Raw genomic sequence first — 16,561 nt, forward strand, 5'->3', positions numbered from 1 at the left:
GGAATCAAGTGCTAGATTCAAATTGATGAAATCTTATGATTGCAAAGTCACTAGTATCTACAGAGTGCCCCATCCCACTCCTTTAGAAACGCCTATGCTGAAAATATATATCCTATGTACATGAAGATCATCCCCGAGCCAGACTTCTATCGTCACCTAAAACATGTCATCATCAGACGGGATAAACCCCAAATCTCGATCTAAATCGCCCGTAATGTCCCCCGTCATATGACTGCTCGACCCCTGTCCCGGCGTACTGCCATGAACATGATTCGGAAACGGGGAAAACAAGTCCTTGTTATTAGTCAATGCATCCTCCGGTGCTGGTCCGGTCCATCGAAGAAGCTCACTGGCCCAGTCGATGTCGAGGTCTGCGGATGGGTCGGGATTGAAATTCTGGGGAGGGAAGTCGGCTGCAAAGGTGTCGAGGTCGAAGTCGAGGTTGAACGGGAAGGGGTCAGTTGGGTTGAAGGCGGTGGTGTTGTTGGGGTTGGATTGGGATCGGGTGTCTCGGGGTGAGATGGGAGGGTTGGTGTCGTTGAGGAAGTTGGCGATGGGATCGTCAAAGTCGTCTGGAGGGGTGGATTCGGTTTGTTTGGATAGGGGGTTGATGGTACTGTTACTGGTACTATTGGGGTTGTGGTTGTGGTTGAATGTGGGTGGAGGGTTGCTGGTGGTGCTGGTTCTCTTGGTCGGAGTTGGTCGTGTGGCGGGACTGGTTGGTTTAGGGTAGGTTGTTTGAGATTGATGGTTGGTTCGTGGTCGTCTTGGGGAGGAGTCCACTGGTTGGAGCCCCGGTCGTCTGTTGAGGTTATAGTGTGGGGGTTTGATATGACGCTTTGCTTTCGCGGTTGTTCGTGGGAGTGCAGCTGGGTCATCGTGCCGGAAGCGTTGGCATACTGCATGATCCGGAGGAAGGTGTTGGTGCTGTCGGACTGTAGCTTGACCGCAGCTTCGATGTTGGCAACCTCCATGTCCGCTGCAGGGTAGATGTCTTTCAGGCCCTGCAGCACCTGAACGCACCGCTGGAAGTTGTAGATGCTGGTTTCTCGAGTTGCAGGATTGCCGGATAACGAATCGGTCAGGTGGGCCACAGCTGCTGGGATGATGACGGTCACTCCAGATTGAGGGAGGAATCGAGTGAGGTTGAGCTGATTCAGACCTTGGATGATGTGTGTGATACCAACAGCAGCATCGTGCATCTTTGATTGTGCAGTTTGGATCAGATCCCGGCGTGATTTCGACTGATCCTTATTGGCTGCAAAAGCCCAGGGGCGATGCAGTGTGCTTGTAGTGGCGTGGTAAAGCATTCTTACCATAGCACCATGGAGGAGGAGAACGTCCTCCCCGTCGTGGAAGTTCGTCCTTGACGCAGGGATGAACTGTGCGTCCTTCGGCAGGGCGCTCAACCACGACTCCAATCGCTGGCTGCACCGCGCCAACTCCGATTCCGAAGCCTGTCTAGGGACTAGGCTGATGGTTGTTCGAGTGGTCACTCCAAACTGACACTGCGATGGGGTATATTGAGCGAACAATACCCGGCCGATACACTGGCATAATTTGGCTTTCTCGATAAACATGGTTGCCAGGCGCTTTTGGTGAGAAATATCCTCCAGCTGACGACAACGAAACATTTCAATAACATTATGGTGGTAGGGTTCGAAATCAAAGTCGTCCAGTCTCAACATGGGAACATTACTAGTGCCTTCGTTCACCTGGGTCGGGTGTCTGAGTCCCATCGCAATGAGGCGGTCTCGTGAGTACAGACTCCACCAGATACGGGCTCGCAGTCGTTTTATCCTCGGATCCATATTGGCCGACGAAGGGTCTCTATTTAATCCTATTGAGTGTGCATGTATATTGCAGACACCAATCCAGTCCCAAATGTCTCTTTGTGGGTGGTTCTGGTGGTCAGACCAATATGTCATCAGCAGCAGAGTCTGCAGAACGACGATGCGATCGTCTTCACAGTCAAGTGAGTAGAGGAGCTAGTTTGGAGGGTTAGCTACACACATGGACCATGAGACCGGATCGGACATACTCTTAATCGAGTAAAGAACGCACTGCGAGCACTTTTCCGAGTTGCATACCCAGCGGCCTGCAGATGCTGTAGATCGACGAAAGCCGTCGCCACAAACATCACTGCTTGAAAAAGTAGAAGACTGATATTGCTTTTGGGGTCGTTTTCGGCGACACATCGAAGAAATTCTTGTAAATTTAGCACTGGCATGAAGCTATGCACCCATTTGATATAACACCGCAATAGTTCATTTCGCAGGCCACTCTCTGGTATCGACAAAGCCCCACGGAAACGCAGAAACTCCAAGTCTTCCGGTGGGATCCGAGACGGGAGAGGCTTTAAGAAGCGAGGTTCGTCGTCGAGAATGGCAATAAGAGGGTCGAAGTCCGGGTCGATCAAATCGCGGACGGTCGACACCATGTTTTCGAGTGGCAGCGAAGACCGTACCCCACGATCGCCTAAAGTCCGCCATGTCCGAGACGTTTTAGAGTCTTGTAACCAGGGTGCATGAGCATTGTGACTCAAGCTGTTACTCCTCTTTGCCACAGGTCTATCATCATTCAAGTCCACGCTGGGCGGCTTGCGTTTGGCGGCCAACATACTGGAAGGAGAGGCAAAGCCGACGGCATTTGCAGCGGGGATGGGAGATCACATTCAGAGCGAGATGGTTTCGGTTCCAGCAGGTGCATATGCAGGCCGCGTGTGTATGGGGCTGGTTGATAGAAAGTAGTAGGAGTAGTAGTAGTAGTAGTAGTAGTAGTAGTGGACAGCCAGGGACCATTGGTCCCCGGCACTAAAGAAGGCGGTATTCGGGAGGCGGCCGGAGGTGGGGGCCTTTGCGGGCTTCCCCGCCAATTTGATATCGAAGATGCGACCGCTTAAATAATCACTGCGTGGGCAGCGAGGTTATTCGCTGATTCGACGGATCAATTGGTGGTCGGGAGTGGAGCGGTGCTGAGCGGAATTGCGGAAGATGACACTATTCAGACTCCCGGCGTGGCGGCCGTCCAGGTGGCCTCGATGCCTCAGGCAAAAGGTTGGGGCGGATCTACCTTGAATTAGTGCTGCACTTGACAAGGTACATCTCTAGACTCTCTGGACTATCCTCCACACTGCTGTAAATATCATTTACTAATGAAGCGTTGCCATCAGCTCGGCCTGAACTACGGGCTACAGGAACTACACGTTCATTCTCTCCCCCCTTCAAACCAACGATGAAGCAAGGTCCGTATGTCTTTTGGAGAACAGGTCTATTCCAACGCCACATATAATGTTGATCCTTCATGGACCGGACGACAAGCCTAGCCACACAACGTTGAAACCCATATATGCCCATCAAGCACACAGTATAATACACGTATTCATTAGAATCGAATCGGATTCATAAGTAAAGTAGGGAGAAATTTGTCCGTGCATCGTGATAAATATCGGTAGAACTTCCAGACCAGGCCGACATTTTCATATCACAGCGACAGGCGGACGCGTGGGAAATCGGTTTACATACTTCTGCCGTCAGTAATTGCTTGCATTTTGCGAAGACTCCTCTCCAATAGCGACAGAGGGAACCGCGTCTCAACTTACGGGGGCAGAAGGAGCTCGCTGAGGCTGCTGTGGAGGAAAGCGACGCCGGCCTGTAGAAAAAGAACACATTAGAATACTCCTCAAACAGAATTACTTGGAACAATCCCCCCGGAGATTATAGTACTTACGCCGAAGATTAGAATGCTTCTCACAATGGTAGCGTTCTCGGGGTGAGTGACTTCCTCGTATGCGGTGGTGAAGAAGCTCTTCTGGGGACGGCCAGAGACGACGCGCTGTCTGGGAACCATTTTGGCAAAATGTGGTATAGGCAGAAAAGATGATGTCCTTGACAAGAAGAGGTCCTGAGACGGCAAGAGTGTCGGATGTTTGATGGCAGGGTGAAGGCCGGAATGACGACGAACTCCGAGAAATCTTTCGATGCTTGGCGGCTGCGCCTTTAGCTTATCGCGGCTGCCGTATCTTCTTCGGAGCTGTCGCGCGACCAGTTGATCGGAGAGGAATCCGGAGAACGCGAGCTGGAGCAATCAATTTACAGGCGCAATCTTTTCCTGCGCAATCGCATCTGATCGCTTAGTTGGGTCTTGTCAACTCTCGTGTTGGTGGTTGTGTTTGAAGGACCTCCTCCGGCTTGCATCCCAAGCAGCGCAAGCCGCAACCATGACGAGCATAGATGAGCTTTTTAAGGTAAGCCACCTATGAGATGACTTGTTCGACTGATGCTGACATTTTAGAAACTCTCTTCGGCAGCAAGCGCCAAGCGCAAGTTCGATTCCGCGAGAGATCCGAGTATGTTCACCAACTTCCCACGTCCCTTTCAACGGCAAACTACTGATTCGCGATGAAGATGAGCTCTATAAGGCGGCTAAGCTCGATGCGGAAGATGACGTGAAATCAAAAGGAAAGACGCCCATGGTACAGGATGAGGGCGAGGAGGACGATGGTTACGCTGGGCCTGAACTACCTCCCGACTTCGACGCCGAGGATATCCCCGATGACGAAGAAGGACGCTTCTTTGGCGGCGGCATGGAACGCCAAACAGCCCAGGCTATGCAGTATATTGATCAGAATGAGGAGGCAGATGCTGCAGTTAGTAGCTTTTACATATTGCAGGTTCTTTTGACCGTTCGCTGATCGAGCTATAGCCCGAGAAATTCGATGTTGCTTGGCTGCGACGGTTCGCCCTCAACTTCGAAAAGAAGATTTCCAAGAACGCCGAACTCCGCGGGAAGTTTGAAAATGATCCTCAGAAGTGAGCAAATGATAAGCAAGGTTCGGGCCATGCGCATTATGCTGATGTTCCCAGATTCATGACCTCGGAGGCAGATCTGGATACTGAGATCAAGAGCCTCTCGATTCTGTCCGAACACTCCGAATTATATAGCGAATTCGCAAAGCTGGGCTGTGTAGGCTCGCTTATGTCGCTGCTGTCGCACGAGAATGCTGATATCGCAATTGATGCGATTCAGATCATTGGTGAGCTAACGGATGAGGACGTCGAGGCTGATCAGGATCAATGGGATAGCCTGGTAAACGCAATGGTATGTTAGTCTTCTGTTCTGTATGTTCAGGCACTTACTGGTGTAGTTGGATGCCGATCTTATCGAGCTTTTGGCTCAGAATCTGACGCGACTCGACGAAGCATCCGAAGTCGACAGAGCAGGCGTGTACTACGCACTAAGTATGGCATTCCCCATTATGTACGCTATAAATATGCTAATTGCACTTTAGATGTCTTGGAAAACCTTGCTTCGCAATCATCCGTCGCTGAGAGGATAGGGCACGACCCCAACGTCCTACTATGGCTTATCTCTCGTATACAGAAGAAAGAAAGACCAGTGAGCCAAAACCAGCAATATTCAGCCGAGATCCTGGCAATTTTGCTACAGTCCACGCCCAAGAACAGGGAGAAGTTTGTTAGCCAAGACGGCATCGAAGTTCTCCTTCAATTGCTCAGTGCGTACCGCAAGCGTGACCCCGAGAAAGATTCCGATGAAGAGGAATATGTTGAGAACTTGTTCGGCTGCTTAAACTGTCTCGTGAATGAGGATTTCGGGAAACAAAAATTCTTAGAAGCCGAAGGTGTCGAACTTGCGCAGATCATGTTGAAAGAAGGCAAATTCAGCAAGCAACGGGCTCTGCGACTCCTGGACTATGTTCTGGGCGGAATAGCAGGCGCTCCTGCATGTGAGCGCTTCGTCGAGGCAGCATGCTTAAGTACAGTATTTGGAATGTTCAAGAAAAAGGTACGCATATTTCCCGTGGTGACGTTACGGACTGTGACTAAACTCCTATAGCAAGACAATCAGACGACCGAGCATCTACTGGGAATTTTTGCTTCCCTGTTGCGTCTACTTCCGGGAGGTTCGGCACCACGGATCCGTACTCTGGCGAAGTTCATGGAGAAGGACTACGAGAAGATTGAAAAGCTCATCAAGCTGCGGCGGGAGTGTGCTTCAAGACTATCGCCGATCGAGCAGACTATTGAGAAAGAACGGAAAAGTTTCACGGAAGAGGAACAAGAGATCATGGAGAGCGAATGGCTTTCACGACGGCTTGATGCCGGTCTATTCTCCTTACAGGTTTGCTATCCCAGTATGCCCCTGTCTCCGCCGGATGTGCTAACAGCCGTCTGCAGCTTGTTGATGTTATTCTGGCCTGGTTGGTGGCTGAAGACGATGGGGCGAAACAGAAGATCGTTGCTCTTTTGTCTGACCGCGATGAAGACCTGTCGCTTGTTCGAAATACACTACAAGGTAAGCTGCATGTCCCTATTCGTCTTGCAGCTAGCTTTCCGAGTTCAATGCTGATGAGACGAACAGAGCAAGTGGAGGGGCTCTCTGAGGATGAGCCAAGCGAGAAGGACAGCAAGGAGATGTTGAATACGCTTTTACAGTTTCTGTAGTATAGTATGTAGCACGATGAGTAGTCAATCGATGCCCTCGTATTCAATAACGACAATCAGTTGACAGTCAATTGAAGTGGAAGTACAGCCAGGACAGAACAAAGGAGTTGCATTGTGCACGTGATCGACCCGATCGGGATTAGCCTACAGCTTAGCGCCAGCAGGGCGGTCGAGGCTAGTGGCGGCTCTGTCCCAAGGCAAGATCCATCAGCGCCCGGAGACAGTCGAAGCACCCCAGCTGCTCCCTTCACCAGCATCACCGGTGGCCTGGGCTCTCTCAAACTTTCATCCATCTGAGGCTCCCGGCTTACTGGCCTCACTTGTCTGATATAGGACAATCTGCATCGGTACATCCCATTACTTCAGCTGCCCAACGACCTCGAGTGGCATCTTTTCCGCCGAGCGCGTCGCGCCCTTTGCGCTCACTGATATATCGACTGTCGTTTTTCATTGCGTTTGCGATCCATATCCGTCAAGATGGCCGACTACGAAGATGCGTACGAGGATGAGTACTACGATGACATGGACGAGGGCATCACCTCGGAGGATTGCTGGACCGTCATCTCGTCTTTCTTCGACACCAAGGGTCTAGTGTCACAACAGCTGGACTCTTTCGATGAATTTATTTCGTCGACAATGCAGGAGCTGGTGGAGGAACAAGGCCAAGTGACTCTCGATCAGACTTTGCCTCCTTCCGAAGATGAAGTCGATCCCGTGGTTGTCCGCCGATACGAGCTGAAGTTTGGAACGGTCATGCTCTCTCGACCGTCCGTGACTGAAGGTGATGGTGCCACCACTATCATGTTGCCGCAGGAAGCTCGCTTGCGTAATCTTACATACGCCAGTCCTCTCTACCTCGGTGTTACGAAGAAGATTATGGAAGGTCGGGAACGTCTGGTCGCCGATCGTGATGATGAAGATATAGTTGAGTCGAATGAGGACAGAAAAGCTCACGGGACTTACCTTCAGTGGGAGCAGAAAGAGTTGCCTGCCGATCAGGCAAAGGAGGAGACTGTTTTCATTGGAAAGATGCCTATCATGCTCAAATCTAAGTACTGTATCCTGAAGGACTTGAGCGAACAGGCTCTTTACAACTGGAACGAATGTCCTTACGACTCTGGCGGTTATTTCATCATCAACGGAAGTGAAAAAGTCTTGATCGCCCAAGAGCGCAGTGCTGGAAACACAGTCCAGGTTTTCAAGAAGGCGCCGCCCAGTCCCACACCGTATGTTGCGGAAATTCGGAGTGCCGTCGAGAAGGGCTCAAGACTTTTATCTCAGTTGTCCCTGAAGCTGTTTGCGAAGGGTGACAGTGCCAAGGGTGGATTTGGACCTACGATCCGGTCGACATTGCCTTACGTGAAGACCGATATTCCAATTGTCGTTGTTTTCAGAGCCCTCGGTGTGGTGTCTGATGAAGATATTCTGAACCATATCTGCTACGACCGGAATGACACGCCGATGCTGGAGATGCTGAAGCCCTGTATTGAGGAGGGTTTCGTTATCCAGGATCGTGAAGTGGCGCTGGATTTCATTGCCAAGCGTGGATCTTCTCAGTCTAGTATGAACCACGAGCGCCGTGTCAGATACGCACGCGAAATCATGCAGAAGGAATTCCTTCCCCATATTTCCCAGAGCGAAGGTAGCGAGACCCGAAAAGCATTTTTCCTGGGTTACATGGTGCACAGACTGCTGCAGTGTGCTTTGGGCCGTCGGGATGTCGATGATCGTGACCACTTCGGCAAGAAACGTCTCGACTTGGCTGGTCCTCTTCTTGCGAACCTCTTCCGAGTTCTGTTCACCCGTGTCACCCGTGATCTTCAGCGGTACGTGCAGAGATGCGTGGAGACGAACCGGGAAATCTACTTGAACATCGGTATCAAGGCCAGCACCCTGACAGGAGGATTGAAGTACGCTCTTGCTACGGGTAACTGGGGGGAGCAGAAGAAGGCCGCCAGCGCTAAGGCTGGTGTGTCTCAGGTGCTCAGTCGTTACACCTACGCCTCTACCTTGTCTCACTTGCGTCGTACCAATACGCCCATTGGTCGAGACGGTAAAATCGCCAAACCTCGACAGCTTCACAACACCCATTGGGGTCTGGTCTGTCCAGCAGAGACTCCTGAGGGTCAAGCTTGTGGACTGGTCAAGAACTTGGCGCTCATGTGCTATATCACTGTTGGTACACCTAGTGAGCCTATCATTGATTTCATGATCCAGCGCAACATGGAGGTTCTGGAAGAATTCGAGCCGCAGGTCACTCCTAATGCGACAAAGGTGTTTGTCAATGGTGTCTGGGTCGGTATTCACAGGGACCCAGCTCATCTTGTCAACACGATGTCGTCTCTCCGTCGACGAAACATGATCTCGCATGAAGTCAGTTTGATTCGAGATATCCGTGAACGAGAGTTCAAGATTTTCACCGACGCTGGGCGTGTCTGTCGACCACTTTATGTTGTCGACAATGATCCGAAGAGCGAAAACTGTGGCTCTCTGGTGCTCAACAAAGAGCATATCCGCAAACTGGAGCAGGACAAAGACCTGCCTCCGGATCTAGACCCAGAAGACCGCAGGGAGCGCTATTTTGGTTGGGACGGTTTGGTAAAATCTGGTGTTGTTGAATACGTCGACGCCGAAGAGGAAGAGACGATTATGATTGTGATGACGCCAGAAGACTTGGAGATCTCGAAGCAGCTGCAGGCTGGTTATGCGCTCCCTGAAGAAGAGCTTCACGACCCCAACAAACGTGTTCGCTCTATTCTGAGCCAAAAGGCACACACATGGACTCACTGCGAGATTCACCCCAGTATGATTCTGGGTGTCTGTGCCAGTATCATTCCTTTCCCCGACCACAACCAATCTCCCCGTAACACCTATCAGTCTGCCATGGGTAAACAAGCTATGGGCGTGTTCTTGACGAACTTCGACCAGCGCATGGAAACGATGGCGAACATTCTCTATTACCCGCAGAAGCCGCTGGCCACGACACGGTCCATGGAATTCTTGCGATTCCGAGAGCTGCCCGCTGGACAGAACGCCATCGTTGCCATTGCTACCTATTCTGGTTACAACCAGGAAGATTCCGTCATTATGAACCAGAGCAGCATTGACCGTGGTCTTTTCCGCAGTCTTTTCTACCGCACATACACGGACAGCGAGAAGATGGTCGGATTGACGGTTGTCGAACGCTTCGAGAAGCCTATGAGATCGGATACGATCGGTATGCGCAAGGGTACCTACGACAAGCTCGATGAAGATGGTATCATTGCACCTGGTGTCCGTGTCTCCGGTGAGGATATCATCATTGGTAAGACGGCACCACTGGCACCCGAGGCGGAGGAACTCGGCCAACGTACCAAGGCCCACACCAAGCTGGATGTGTCGACTCCCCTCAGAAGTACTGAAAACGGTATTGTGGATCAAGTGTTGGTGTCCACCAGCAACGATGATCTGAAGTTCGTGAAGGTGCGCATGAGGACGACCAAGATTCCTCAGATTGGAGACAAGTTCGCCTCGCGTCACGGACAGAAGGGTACCATCGGTATCACCTACCGGCAGGAAGATATGCCTTTTACGCGTGAGGGTGTGTGCCCTGACTTGATTATCAACCCTCACGCCATTCCCTCTCGTATGACAATTGCGCACTTGATCGAGTGTCAGCTCAGTAAAGTGTCATCGCTGCGTGGATTCGAGGGAGACGCAACGCCTTTCACCGACGTCACAGTCGACTCGATCTCCCGTCTTCTCCGGGAGCACGGTTACCAGTCTCGTGGGTTTGAGGTGATGTACAACGGCCACACTGGACGGAAGCTGGTTGCGCAGGTGTTCCTGGGACCGACCTACTACCAACGTCTGCGCCACATGGTCGACGACAAGATCCACGCCCGTGCACGTGGACCGACCCAGATCTTGACCCGACAGCCCGTGGAGGGTCGTGCTCGTGACGGTGGTCTCCGATTCGGAGAGATGGAACGCGATTGTATGATTGCGCACGGCGCCAGTGCCTTCCTGAAGGAGCGGTTGTTCGATGTGTCGGATCCCTTCCGAGTGCACATTTGCGACGACTGTGGCTTGATGACCCCTGTCGCGTAAGTGGATGATGGCCTTGATCTGCTGACGATTGTGCTTGGGCTAACGATGATATGAACAGGAAACTCAAGAAGGGACTCTTCGAGTGTCGACTATGTAACAACAAGCACCGAATCTCCCAGGTCCATATCCCGTATGCAGCCAAGCTTCTGTTCCAAGAGCTGGCCTCGATGAACATTGCCGCTCGCATGTTTACCAACCGGTCTGGCGTGTCCGTGCGGTGAGGGGAAGGAAGGATTGTCATCCATGTACATCAGATTATTCGCTTCTGTGTTATCTCTTCCGTCCTTCGGGTATTTCTGCTTTTTCTCCTCTTCTCCCTCTTTCTTTTCCTTTTTTTTCCTAATAATTCTCACACCCCCCCAAAACCTGTGATCTCAACCGAAGACCAGAACGATTCGGCATTTCCCGGCGTACAGAGGACCAGAGGTTTATGATTTTTGCTTTGAGCTTCCATATTATGTTGTTTTTCTCTTTTGCTGCCCATGCTTGGAGGGATGGCTGGTGAGCAGCGATATGCTTGGCTTATGATTTGTCCCTAGGGAATGGAATTTGGATCTAGTGAGGGGTTTCCCAGTGCATTCTGCACGTAAGCCGTCCAGGATTCCATGACAGGGTCTAATTTCGACGAATACCGCATGCGGTGCCGTAGTGGTCTTTCTCCCGGCCTCTCGAGTGCCTTGAGACCTCCCCCTCCACCCCTCTTTAATCCCATGAACCTTAAACCCCACGGTCCTGCAGAATCGAGAAGTCGGTGACAGGCCGTCTCCCCGCTAGTCCGCTACGATTGGGGCCTGGGATTCTATTGATAGGCGAGCCTCGGAGGAGGGACTCATGGAGGGCGGCAAGGAAAGCAACATCCCGGGCATGGATGGTGGGCGGCCGGGGTGGTTGGTTGTCCGGGGCCCAGGCTGGGTGGGCGAGAGGCCAATGGCACAGGCCAATTACCCGCCGGCCGGGATGGGGAGGACGGCGCGGGGATTTGACTGGCAACGAGCAGCTGCAGCGCTCTCCACCCATTTCCCAGAATAGCCAGGCGGGTGACAAAATGCAAGCAGGTCAGAATGTTCCCATCACACAGCTGCAGCCCGCAATGCCAATGCCGGCCTTTCCCCCCTCCTCCACCTCCGACCAACTCCCCCTCGCCTCTTAAAAGCCTGGCGTAGCCGCCAGGGCGTCTTCTGCCTTCTTCCCTTTTTTTTTCCTTTCTTTCTTTCTTCAGCGAGCTTGTCTTGTCTGTACTGCCTGTGGTTTGGAAGTATCCCCCCCGTGCACTGGTTGCATCGGTTTGTTGTTGTTTCTTCGCTTCACTTTATATCTTAATAATCCCCTTCTATATCATCAAAACCCCTCAATTTCTTCACACGAGCTGTGCTCTGTGATCCCCTGTTGCTTTGCTTTGATCTCATTCGGATACTTCTAAACCATACAACTCCTTTGACGCTTCATTTCTTGTCGCCGGTCGACATTCGTGATCCCGTCATCCAGTTCAGACGACTTGCCGGCCTTGTCGATTTTTTGTCTATATCCAACTTCTATCTAATCTCTGGTTGCGTGTCAAGGACTGGATCCTGTCAAGCAAAGCCTCGTTGTTATATTTGCACAGCCATCCAACCAACATTTCCAACAACACAAGGCTGGACTGAATCGACTCTGGTAGTCCTTCTGCTCCGCCTTTATAACGACGACTAATCCACCATTGACACGATCTACCATTGCATCTGGCTTCTGCATATTATCTAATTCCTAGTATAACCTGGTCAATCTCTCAACATGTCTGCTGTTCAGCTCAAGTTCTCTCTTCGCACCTCCTCCAATGTCAAGACCGTCCACCTGGTCGGCTCCTGGGACAACTACTCCCGTCAGATCCCTCTTTCTCGGGATGACGGCAAGCCAGGCGCATGGGTTGGCAAGTTCCGCTTCCAGACCTCCATGCTGAAGCTGGGTGGTCGCTACTGGTACTACGTACGTGAACTGCTCCGTCGATCGAATGGCAAGCGCTGACTTGATATAGTATATCATGGACGGTTACCACGTCTCTCATGATCCCGCTGTTGAGTACACCGTTGAGCCCACCACCGGCCGCAAATTGAACATCCTCGATGTTCCCGGTGGCAAGAAGTCCTCTCAGCCAGCCCCAAAGCACCGCCGGGGCTCGGAAGACTTTGTCAAGGGCCGCGCTCCATCTCCGTCCAAGATCCATCACCCCAAGCCTTCCAAGCCATATGCCTCCCGTCAAATCCGGGAGACGGACTTTGCTCCCACTATGGAGGACCTTACCATGCGGTTTGCCGATTCCCGGCTGTCCGATGAGTACTCGCTCTCCAACAGCCCGCCCAGCTCCGTTGGCTCGTCCCTGTCCTCTCGCTCTTCCGGCAGCACATCTCCGTCGTCGCTGTCGTCGATGAGTGACCCGCCCACACCGATCTGCCATTGTGAGCGTTACGGAATCACTCGCAAGGGTGATCGGGTCAAGCTTGACTGTGGTGGCAGCCGATGCGGCTATGTTACCGAGTCATCCGAGGCCAGCTGCTCGGAGTCCGACAGTGATGAAGAGTACCGCCGTGCCCGCAGCGCCGTCCGTCGCCAAGGCATCGTGGTGCGGAGGTAAACCATGACAAGCGTTGGTGCTTTTTGCATTGCTTTACACAATCTTCCCCTTATGGGAGTCGCTTCCCTGGCTGAAAGGCCGAACATGCCGGGCAATGGATGCCCGCCCTCTATCAGGGGGCCGTCACTCCTTTAGCAGTTACCTGCAGCGTCTACCACAGACGCCTGTCTGCATTAAAGCTAGGAAAAAAAAAAAAAAAAAAAAAAAAAAACCAAAAACAGGCCGAGGCATCCGGGCCATGGCGGTCTGCCATGGACGAGGCGGATGTTCTATGTGGAGGAGAGCAAAATGGAAAGGAAAGGAGGGGGTGGGTACGGGGATCTATGTAGGGAAAAGAGAGGAAAGGGACCAGATCCGCTCTATATTGGGGCACTGACGGTATAGCCAGGCGGAGGATGAATGAAATGAAGGATGTCCTGGTCATGATAGCTACGTTGTTCACATATAGGATATGAATAATGAGTGATGATCTTTACATTTCTACATTTCCGTGATGTTTTGGCACTAGAGACACATCGGCAGCAGACCACGGGACAAAGCGCGGGGGAGCCACTCGGCAAGTCCCTCCCCCGCCATCGGATATTCCGAGCCCTGCGCCTACTTATTCCCAGGCTTCGTGGGGGAGTAAACCAACACAATCAAGCCAGACACCATGCCCCCCGCCCCCCTTACCGTTCAGTACAAGGAAGCCAATGGCAGTACCATCACCACCGACATCTACCTCCCTCCACTACCGGAATCTGCCCATGGCGCAGCCAAGAAATACCCCGTTTGTTAGTCTCATTCCCAGCTTGAATCTTGCCGTGGAATCCCAGCTAACTCAACCCCAACCCTCAGTAATTAACATTCACGGCGGGGTCTTCATGCTAGGCCACTCCCGCATGGTCTCAATGCCCCAGATAGACGACTGTCTGGCCCGCAACTGGATTGTCGTGGTCCCAAACCATCGACTTTGCCCGCAGGTGAACATCCTCGAGGGTCCCATCACTGACTGTCGGGATCTGCTCGCCTGGATATATGACGGTCACTTGGATGCTTTTCTCGCCAGTGATTCCACGCAGCATCTCCACGGAACACAATACCAAGTTGATAAGGACCGCATTATGGCATTTGGAACGTCGTCAGGGGGAACTTTGGCGTTATCTTTGGTGGGTACATAGATACATACACTGCCCCTCCCCTGCGTCAACTAGAGCTCGATACTAATCTCAACCTTACCCCCAGGGCTATGACGTCCCCCGTCCGGTATCCGCCATCCTGGACTTCTACGGCGCCGTCCACTTCACCCACCCCTTTTGGACCCAACCCCTCCCCGACGTCGCGCGCACCCTTCCTTCGCTGGACTCCTCGTTCCTCAACAAAGTCTACGACGAGTTTCCCGTCCCCACGGACAGTTCTATTTCCCTCGAAGGCCAAACAGAAGTCGGCACGGCTAAGGGACCCAATTTCTCACGGCCACGGGATGCATTTGCCCTGACGCAAGTGGCCAATGGAACGGTTCTTCAAGCCTGCTTTCCTGGCCGCGATGTGAAGGAGATTGACCCGGTCGTGCAGGCTGGGGAGGGCTTCCCGCCGACGTTTATTGTACATGGGGATCAGGACACGAAAGTGACGATCGAGGTAAGTCGGGAGTTATGGCGGGTGTTACGGGAGAAGGGGGTAGAGTGTGGAATGGTTGAGGTGCCTGGGGAGGACCATACGTTTGCGATGGGGATGAAGGTTGGGTCGAGGACGTGGGAGTTGCAGCGACAAGGGTTTGACTTTCTGGAGAGGATGGTGGTGTAGATTCGGGAGTTGTCCGGTGCGTGTATATATCGGTGGGGACTGGGCCTGTTGTTTGGATCCATCTCGCAATAATCCACCATTAGCAATTGAGTTTGGTGAGATTCCTCGCCGCAAGGCTGAAGATAATAATAATATTACTACTACTACTACTACTACTACTACTACTAATAAATGCGATGCACGGGGCCCGCGGGATCCTATGTAGATAGATATGTACTATGTAGTATTTAGGCCCCCGCATGCGACACGACGCAATGCTACTCGATACCAATCTTCGGTAAGCATTAGAATGGCCCTCGCTAAGGAGTTGTTCAGAGTTCCGTCAGGTTCAAGTTATTAATATCTACAATCTACATAATAATACAGAGGAGCACTGAGTAAATTGTTTTCCCGGCATTCCGAGCTCCGACCTTCCGAGAGAGGCAACCGTGGATGCCTGGCGGGCCTCCGGATGAGGAGAGCGCTGATTGGCGGAGTGGAGATGCGTGACTCAGGCTGCCGCGTGGGGCTCGGGCGAGCCCTACCGGATCGGGGCAGTCACGGGGAGCTATTTCGGGAAAGTTGCGAAGGTTTGGACTTTGGTGAAGGCTTCCCAGACTTCCCAGAGTTCCCACTTCTTTCACCCACCGCAGCTGTTGACTCGCTGCTCCTCCGTCCGGGCGTTTGTCCAACTCATCCCAGTTTCAGCCCTATGGTGTCAGGGGCCATCACAGACACCCTCGACTGGTTCATTTTTCCGGCTCCTCCGACCCCCTCCTCCTCTCAGCCTCAGCCTTCCTCCATTCACACGCCGGCCTCGGACGACTAACCCCCTTCATCCGCGCTACGATGGACTAATTCCTGGCGACGGGGTTTCCTCAAATCACCGGCCGGCTCTCACTGCAGCCTTACGGCTCCCAAGGTCCCCCCCGGAGAACCGCACCGACGCTCCCCAGCAAGTCCAGCGGTCTCCAGCGGTCTCCAGCGGCCCACGGCACCAAGACGTAATTTCCACAGGGACAACTCTATACCTAGCTGGCCCTCACCCAGCTGAAACTCGCGGCCACACGAGGCCCAGCTCACCAATAATGCCCGCCTGACTGTCTGCTGCTGCAGCTGCAGTATATGTACCTCCCCGGGGGCCAGGGACTGTCCACGCCTCAACGGTTCCCTACCGGTGGGTAAGGGGACCCGGGAATCAGTCAGAAGAAGCAGAAGATGCGTCGGCATTAGCTGTCATGGGCATTGGACTCCAAAGGGGGGGAAGCGTGGCCTAGTTCTGCACTACTCAGCCTTCAGCCCGACAAGCGTCCCCCACTGATCGACTCCGGTTTGCCCTACGAGTATTGCGCACTCCGAATAGGCCAATCTGCCATCGGTTGACGTTTGCCCGGCAGGATGGGTCCTCCTCATTTCCCTCTTTTTCCCTTTTTTTCTTTTTCCCCCCTTCTCCCCTCTTCCTTGATTGTCTTCGTGATTTCCTTGGTGGTCCCTCTGCGCTCTCTCCCCTCCTCTCCCCTCCCTCCTCACTCCTTCTCCTCTTTATCGCCAGTCCTGTTCGTGATGGACCATGTCATTTTGGATCGTCCCCGGGCACAGAATTAAGGTCTGTATTGGTTCATGGATGCCTTGCAAC

General features: G+C 52.7%; 6 protein-coding genes across 6 annotated transcripts; 4 read left to right on the forward strand and 2 right to left on the reverse strand.

Annotated features, from left to right (window-relative positions):
* Positions 1–42: 42 nt before the first annotated feature.
* BO94DRAFT_498225 (transcription factor domain-containing protein) lies at positions 43–2,952 on the reverse strand. The gene is made up of 2 exons (XM_025609344.1): positions 2,042–2,952; positions 43–1,988 (listed from the first exon to the last, which is right to left on the reverse strand). Exons 1-2 carry the CDS (start codon positions 2,618–2,620, stop codon positions 306–308), a joined length of 2,262 nt encoding a protein of 753 aa, XP_025464628.1. The 5' UTR covers positions 2,621–2,952; the 3' UTR covers positions 43–305.
* A 284-nt stretch (positions 2,953–3,236) lies between these two features.
* BO94DRAFT_537902 (putative TOM core complex subunit Tom6) lies at positions 3,237–3,949 on the reverse strand. The gene is made up of 3 exons (XM_025612374.1): positions 3,730–3,949; positions 3,602–3,651; positions 3,237–3,523 (listed from the first exon to the last, which is right to left on the reverse strand). The coding sequence occupies exons 1-3, from the start codon at positions 3,847–3,849 to the stop codon at positions 3,517–3,519; spliced, it is 177 nt and encodes a 58-aa protein (XP_025464629.1). The 5' UTR covers positions 3,850–3,949; the 3' UTR covers positions 3,237–3,516.
* Positions 3,950–4,048: 99 nt separating this feature from the next.
* On the forward strand, positions 4,049–6,554 carry BO94DRAFT_537903 (beta-catenin-like protein 1). Its single transcript, XM_025612375.1, has 10 exons — positions 4,049–4,246; positions 4,294–4,348; positions 4,407–4,648; positions 4,705–4,811; positions 4,866–5,100; positions 5,147–5,240; positions 5,291–5,805; positions 5,857–6,141; positions 6,198–6,315; positions 6,382–6,554. The coding sequence occupies exons 1-10, from the start codon at positions 4,220–4,222 to the stop codon at positions 6,462–6,464; spliced, it is 1,761 nt and encodes a 586-aa protein (XP_025464630.1). The 5' UTR covers positions 4,049–4,219; the 3' UTR covers positions 6,465–6,554.
* A 1,527-nt stretch (positions 6,555–8,081) lies between these two features.
* On the forward strand, positions 8,082–10,890 carry BO94DRAFT_537905 (DNA-directed RNA polymerase II core subunit RPB2). The gene is made up of 2 exons (XM_025612376.1): positions 8,082–10,549; positions 10,612–10,890. The coding sequence occupies exons 1-2, from the start codon at positions 8,142–8,144 to the stop codon at positions 10,772–10,774; spliced, it is 2,571 nt and encodes an 856-aa protein (XP_025464631.1). The 5' UTR covers positions 8,082–8,141; the 3' UTR covers positions 10,775–10,890.
* Positions 10,891–11,947: 1,057 nt separating this feature from the next.
* Positions 11,948–13,237, forward strand: esdC (GTP-binding protein EsdC). The gene is made up of 2 exons (XM_025606016.1): positions 11,948–12,515; positions 12,565–13,237. The coding sequence occupies exons 1-2, from the start codon at positions 12,324–12,326 to the stop codon at positions 13,159–13,161; spliced, it is 789 nt and encodes a 262-aa protein (XP_025464632.1). The 5' UTR covers positions 11,948–12,323; the 3' UTR covers positions 13,162–13,237.
* A 108-nt stretch (positions 13,238–13,345) lies between these two features.
* BO94DRAFT_537907 (uncharacterized protein) lies at positions 13,346–15,084 on the forward strand. The gene is made up of 3 exons (XM_025612377.1): positions 13,346–13,934; positions 13,999–14,309; positions 14,386–15,084. The coding sequence occupies exons 1-3, from the start codon at positions 13,814–13,816 to the stop codon at positions 14,944–14,946; spliced, it is 993 nt and encodes a 330-aa protein (XP_025464633.1). The 5' UTR covers positions 13,346–13,813; the 3' UTR covers positions 14,947–15,084.
* The last annotated feature ends 1,477 nt before the right edge of the window (positions 15,085–16,561 follow it).

Source organism: Aspergillus sclerotioniger (assembly GCF_003184525.1).
Source record: "Aspergillus sclerotioniger CBS 115572 chromosome Unknown BO94scaffold_25, whole genome shotgun sequence".
Lineage (NCBI taxonomy): Eukaryota > Fungi > Ascomycota > Eurotiomycetes > Eurotiales > Aspergillaceae > Aspergillus > Aspergillus sclerotioniger.